Genomic DNA, 6762 nt, shown 5'->3' with positions numbered 1-6762 from the left:
GCGCTGTGCGCAGGTGGAGCGGGCTCAGCACTGCAGCTGCGAGGCCGGATTCCACCTGAGCGGCGCTGCCGGCCACAGCGTCTGCGAGGGTAGGCGCGGGCTCCGCCAGGACACTGGGGACAGCAGCGGGAGGACATGGGGCGGGGAAGGGGCTCTCACCCACCGCCCTCCTGCCGACACGGGTGGCTTCCTGGGCGCGGTCTCAGAAGGCCTGGCCACTTTGCATTGTAGGTAAGTACTGACCTAACGATTGTTAGAAGGCTGGTAATTCATAGAAATCAGAACTCGCCCCACCTCAGAACCTGGTCCAGCCTATGCCCAAGCCACACGCCCTTGTTTCAGGAGGGGCTTGAGACCCTCTCCCCTCCGTCCTGGCTGGAATCACATCTACGGGTGGCAAGGAGGAGCTTAAGTCGTTGTGTTGGTAGAGAGGGCCTGGAGCTGGGTAGGGGTGTGGGACTCATTCCTTGGTCCTCTCTGGGCTTAGCTTTCCTGACGGCTCAGTTTTGCTGTGCTCTCCTGATTACCAGAGTTCTCTCCCCAAACAACGCAAAGCAGGAGTTCAAATCTGAGATCTGGTCAGTTGGTTAGCACCAACCAATAGCCTCATTTTACAGCAGCAGAAAGGAGGCCCTCTTATTTCCATTCCCAAAGATAAAGAGAGTTAACATGGGGCTGTTAACCCATCCCTGCTTTCTGGGAATAGGCTTGATTTGCCAGCCTCTGCAGGGTCTCCCCAGGTGTCTTCAGCCTGACAGAGATGCCCTTCTAGGGCCTAGCACATCAACTCCCTCTCACTCCCCCTTTTAGCCCTCGGAGCCCTCGGCTTAGGAGAAAGGGAAGTACACCTGTTCCTCTTGCGCGTGCTCTGCTGGGGGTAGGGCATGGCGGCTGCCGGAGGCCCAGCCACTTAACTGCAGCTGCCATTGCTTCCAGGAATTGAGGCATGACTGTTCTGGGTCACAGCAGGCAACACCTGCTGCATGGCTCGTGGAGTCACAGTGAGCACTTCTGTCCACAGATGTGAACGAGTGTGAGCTCTACGGGCAGGAGGGGCGCCCCCGGCTCTGCATGCACACCTGCGTGAACACCCCAGGTTCTTACCGTTGCACCTGCCCCAGCGGATACCTAACCCTGGCCGACGGGAAGAGCTGTGAGGGTGAGTGAGGCTACAGAGTGCCGCCTGCATCCAGCCACGTGCTGCTGCGGTGAACCCTCAGGACCTCACAATCGGCAGTGAGGTGGTTAGGAGAGTCACAGTTTCAGATACATTCGATTTTTTAAAAGCCACCAACCAAAGGGCTTCTCAAAGGTCAGGCCACATCATCATCTACATAAATAGGAAAATGAATTCCTTAACCATCCTGGCAAGTAGTCTTTTCCAACTTTATTCCAGTAACTGGGTTTTTTTTTTTTTTTTTTTTTTCAAGTTCTGGTCACTTCCACCCACTCAACAATGCCTTCAGCTAGGGCTGGACCTAAAGGCAGAGTGGCCAGGTGGTCACCCATGTCATGTAATCTGGAGGAACCATGAGGCTCCTTGACCCTGTGTGGCCACCTGTAAGTCCACCTCTGAAAGGGGCAGCACCTTACAGGCACTTATGTCTACAGCACCAGCCTTGTTTGATGGCAGCTGAGGACAAGGGAGGCGGAGCACCCAGGGAGGGACAAGAGTCAGAGGCATCACTACCCCTGGCTTGAGGGGTACAGGAAGTGAGGGGGCTTACCAGAGCCTGATAGATAGTGGCCATCAAGGACACAGCCACCATCAGAACCACATCCAGGCAGGTCAGGACTCCTCAGGCTGGGTCACTATCATTTGCCAACCCCAGCTGAAAACCAGTCAGCCTCTCAGGTGCAGAGAGTGGGTTGGGGGGCAGGGGTGCAGATGGAAAATAACTGGCTCAGGTTTCACCCCAGTGCTGAATCCTGTCCATCAGCAGTGGCTTCCTGGAGGACCGGGTAGAGGTTTCTGAGGCTGATTCCTGGCAGAGTGGGAAAGAACATCTTAAGTTGACAAGGAATGTCTGCAGCAGGGGTGGGAGGCTCCTAAGAGGGCAAGAAGGATGTGTGCAGAGTGGATTGGTTGTAGAACAGAGAGGCTGAGCACCCTGGCAGCAGTCACCATCGTCACTACAGGACAAGTCCCAGGGACACTGGGTGCCTAACAGGAAGCCTCCTGTGTTTCCCCACCTCCACTTAGGGAAAATACAGATGCCAGTTGATGTAAACATGCTGAATCTCCACATGAGCTGAGTCAGAGCACACATCTCAGGCCTGAAGCCCAAGCCGCATCATCCTGACCTTTGACCCTCAAACCACCGTGCTGCAGTGGGCCTTTTGAGGGGAGAACTGGCTCTGCTCCTGCAGGCATACCTCACACTAGGAGGGTGAACAGGCCCACCTCCTCAGCTGGACTCCCCCCATGGAAACAGGACACAGAGGGGAGCCCCACTGGCTCCAGGCAACAGCTCTGACCCACCAAGGGAGAATGGGAGAAGAGAGGGCAGAGGGCTCCTCCACGGGCTGACGTGGGAATGTGAGGGGAGGGGTGGCTCTCCGGTGACATCCCATTGGGGACCCTGCTGCAGGGCTCTGAGGAGTGGGTGACCTGGGGCTGGAGCAGGAGAAGGCATCCAGATAGCCACCCACACTACCTCCCTCCCTCCCACAGTGCTCACGAAGGGCCACCTAGGGTTGCTCGGGGTTGGGAAGGATGGCCTCCAGCTGTGGAGACTCTCTGGATGTCTGCAAAGGGAGCAGTGAACTCATACAAATCATGATATTGAGGTGTCTACATTCAGCATGGGGTGAGGCTGGGGAGGGAGACTTTCTGGAAGATTATAATGTAAAAAACATTTTTTTAAAATATATATGTATATATATAGATGAAAAATAGCAGCCATGGAGGGTAATGGGGCATTTGGGCTGAGAAGCAGACAGGTCTGAGAGAAGTGTTGTGACCAGTAACACTCCCCCGGTGCTTTCCACCACCCCTGCCACCTGTCATACCCCAGGGAAGGAGGACAGGATCCCAGGGAGGGGTGCTCCCTGGCATTTCCTCAGGGCCTTGATTCCACACAGTCAAGGAAGGCAGGCTTTCTGCTTTAAGAATAAGTGCCAGGAGCAGGGAGCACCACATTACAGGGCCTGCAGGGCATCTCATGTGGTTCTGTCTGCAATGGAGGGAAGGTCAGGGAGACTCTCACCCATTGTATGTCCCATATCTCAGATGTGGATGAATGTGTGGGCCTGCAGCCGGTGTGCCCCCAGGGGACCACGTGCATCAACACCGGTGGAAGCTTCCAGTGTGTCAGCCCTGAGTGCCCTGAGGGCAGCGGCAATGTGAGCTACGTGAAGACATCTCCATTGTGAGTATCTCTAGGGCATGCACACCCTCACCCAGGCCTCCAAGTGTGGCTGGGCTGGATGCCTCCTAGAGGTTCTTGGGAGAAGGTACAGTTATGCTATGGAAAGATGAGAGGCCGGAGGCTGGGAGGCTGGCTTCTCTGAATTTCCGTTTCCCCTCAGTGGTTGCATTTAATGCGTTGCTGCTCTGGAGAAATGAGAACCCCATTCCCTATGGGACTAATGTACTAAGTGCTCTCCTACTACATAGAGGATGATGGGGTTGCTGCCACCCCAGAATGGCAAAGCCAGGGCAGGCCACTGGAGGGAAGAAGCTGTTGGTGACATTACCCTGATAAACCCATAGCAGCCCAGGAGACAGGTATAGATCACATGGATTTGGGAGGTGACAGCATTCACATAGCCAGGAACTGTAGACTCCCTTGAGTTACACTGCATATCCCATGCAGCCTGCATTATATCACTCTGCTTTTCCAATAGTACTGGACGATTCTACATCTAGCAACTGCAACTCTTAAACAGCAAGTAGAGTTTTTTTTTTAAAGTTGGGAGATGGACCTTTAAGGGAAATAACTACAACTATCACAAAGCACATACATTTTCCTCTCAAAAAGAGATCACAAGAGCCCTAGCATTGTCTTTAAAATGAAGTAACAGCCATGGAAGGTAACTTAATTATTTGAATTGCTGTTGAGTTAAAGCAGATTAGAAGCAGCAAGAAAGTTAGTGGCACTGAAGCATGGCAGTTTTTAGAGAGAGTGAAGACATCAGAACCTTCCTCATGGACTCACTTGGTGAAGGGATGGGGAACCTGTCTATTATGGCCTCTGGGGCATTCGACCAACAGCTGGATGTGGTATTTGACCTGCATAATCATGATGCTACAGAATCACCAAATATACTCGATTGCATTTGTCTTTTATGTTTAACAAGATAGAGAACTATCAAAAGCATTTCCACAAGAGCCTGTTTCCATATGATTAAGGAAAACAGGGCTTCCTGCTTTAAGAATACATGTGATGGCCAGGCACGGTGGCTTATGCCTGTAATTCCAGCACTTTGGGAGGCCGAGGCGGGTAGATCACTTGAGGTCAGGAGTTCAAGACCAGCCTGGCCAGCATGGTGAAACCCCGTCTCTACTAAAAATACAAAAATTAACTGGGCGTGATGGCGGGCATCTGTAATCCCAGCTACCCAGGAGGCTGAGAATCACTTGAACCTGGGAGGCGGAGGTTGCAGAGAGCCGAGATCATGCCACTGCCCTCCAGCCTGGGCGACAGAGTGAGACTCTGTCTAAAATAAATAAATAAATAAAATACATGCTGCTGTGTTTAGGAAGTTCACTATATACCGTGTGGGAAGCACCGCATTACATGATGTTGCTGACTAACTGCTGAGGTCCTACCATTACTGAGGGAGGTCGCAGCCCATGGAGAAAGGGTACTTGGTTTGAATATCAGCATTGCCATCGTTATTTAATATTCCCAGGCTTTATTTTTCTGTAAAAATGATAGTAATAGCATAAATAAATATATATGCACACACATACACACGTACACAGGTGGGCAGGGAGCACCAATGAGCAGGAACAGAAGCAGCAGCCCTTCCTTTGCCATACCTGACACCAGCTACATTCACTCACCTGCAGCTCCATAGCTCCTGGGTGAAGGACGCCTCGCTGGGAAAGGTCATCCAGGTGGCCTCTGCAAGAGGGCAGATGGGGAGCCGGGTCAAAGCAGCCCCTCATGAGACTCCCCAAGGCTGACTGCCCCCATTTTGCCTCTCTGCTCCAGCCAGTGTGAGCGGAACCCCTGCCCTATGGACAGCAGGCCCTGCCGCCATCTGCCCAAGACCATCTCCTTCCATTACCTCTCTCTGCCTTCCAACCTGAAGACGCCCATCACACTCTTCCGCATGGCCACAGCCTCTGCCCCCGGCCGAGCTGGGCCCAACAGCCTGCGCTTTGGGATCGTGGGTGGCAACAGCCGCGGCCACTTTGTGATGCAGCGCTCAGACCGGCAGACTGGGGAGCTCATCCTCGTGCAGACCCTGGCGGGGCCTCAGACGCTGGAGGTGGACGTCGACATGTCAGAATACCTGGACCGCTCCTTCCAGGCCAACCACGTGTCCAAGGTCACCATTTTTGTATCCCCCTATGACTTCTGAGGGTACACAGGAGCACCGGGGTGCGGAGATCTGACCTCATTTCTCTTCCCCGAAGGCTCAGCTTCGGGCACTGACTGCGTGGACCCTCCCGCCTGTTCCCGCCCTCTCGCCGGTGCACCCAGGCTTCTAGGGCGGCGTTGCACGGTGTCCCATGGAATAGCACAGAAGAGCAGCCACAAAACTCAACCTGCTGCCATCACATTTTTTTTTTTTTTTTCCCCTGCTTTGAGGCCCTTCCCTTAGATTATGCACTAACTTTCTTAAACCTTTTTCATTCAGGGGATGGGTGGCTTTCCAAGACGCTGTGCAAATGGCCTTGTGAGTTTGAACTGCTGGGGAGAGAAAAGCTGGCAATGTGTGTCGGATGACTATCAGCACTTCTGCATTTTTATAGCCAGGCTTGCTGTGAATGAGGCCGTTCTAGTCGCGCAGGGGGCCTAGTCATGCCTCTGAGCATGTAGCCTAGGAAGTGGAGTCTCCTCCCATGACGCAGCACGTTGTTCTTACCTGCCTTTTCCTCTGTGACATGCCTGCCTGCCTTTTCATCAGAGCCACAGGAGGGCCTTAAACCCCACGCAGATCCTTCTAGACCAAGGATCCATTGTTAAAAGCATGGATTCTGCCCGAGTTACTTCCCTTTTGAGAAATCATATCTCAAATACATAACCTGGTAATATAACTGGAAAAATAAAAGCAATTGCTCCTTCCTGCCCGCCTGACTTCTCCCTGAGCATGAGACAACCCACTTCCTTCTAGGAGGGGATGGCTGGCTCTCTTCCTGTCTGGGTTGGATACACTGGAATAAATGAGTCAGAGAACACAGAGGTGATGTTTGGGACTGTTCCACAATATAAATTTGTTTTGACCACATGGGAGATTGGTAAGGACAATACCCGGCCGTGGAGAGTTTAGGAAAATGCTTGAGTTGTCATGGATTCCATGGCCTTTTGTTTCTGATGAATTCACTACACGGTGACGCCCTCCAGGTGACCAAAGAGAGAAAACACTGGCCACAGCTGAGTGGGGTGGGGTGGAGAGGGGTGTGGAGTTGGGTGGGGAAGATCATTCAAGCTAAAACTTAAGAGGTAGAGAAGCTGTAAGAAAGTTTCATTATCTAATTACGTATCAAGCTGCTGGTGAGATTTCGTCACACATATTTTATTTAAATCTTCTTTGTATTTGCCCTGGTATGAGATGGAGCCAGAAGTGTGTCACTAGTTCAATGAT

The 6762-nt window shown here is 52.5% G+C and overlaps 1 protein-coding gene across 2 annotated transcripts in view; it reads left to right on the top strand.

Annotated features, from left to right (window-relative positions):
* Positions 1 to 6245, top strand: part of FBLN7 (fibulin 7) — a 48980-nt gene extending 42735 nt beyond the window's left edge. The window contains exons 5-7 of one of the 2 annotated variants that reach the window (XM_011953085.1): positions 1022 to 1159; positions 3233 to 3371; positions 5163 to 6243. In XM_011953085.1, the coding sequence (XP_011808475.1) occupies positions 1022 to 1159; positions 3233 to 3371; positions 5163 to 5535 (650 nt within the window). In that variant the 3' untranslated portion in view covers positions 5536 to 6243. Of the gene's footprint in view, positions 1 to 1021; positions 1160 to 3232; positions 3372 to 5162 lie in introns of both variants that reach the window. The other variant, XM_011953086.1, reaches the window with a different exon arrangement.
* Positions 6246 to 6762: the final 517 nt, after the last annotated feature.

This window comes from Colobus angolensis, unplaced genomic scaffold, assembly GCF_000951035.1.
Source record: "Colobus angolensis palliatus isolate OR3802 unplaced genomic scaffold, Cang.pa_1.0 Scaffold356, whole genome shotgun sequence".
NCBI lineage: Eukaryota > Metazoa > Chordata > Mammalia > Primates > Cercopithecidae > Colobus > Colobus angolensis.
This window is presented reverse-complemented; position numbering and strand designations above follow the sequence as displayed.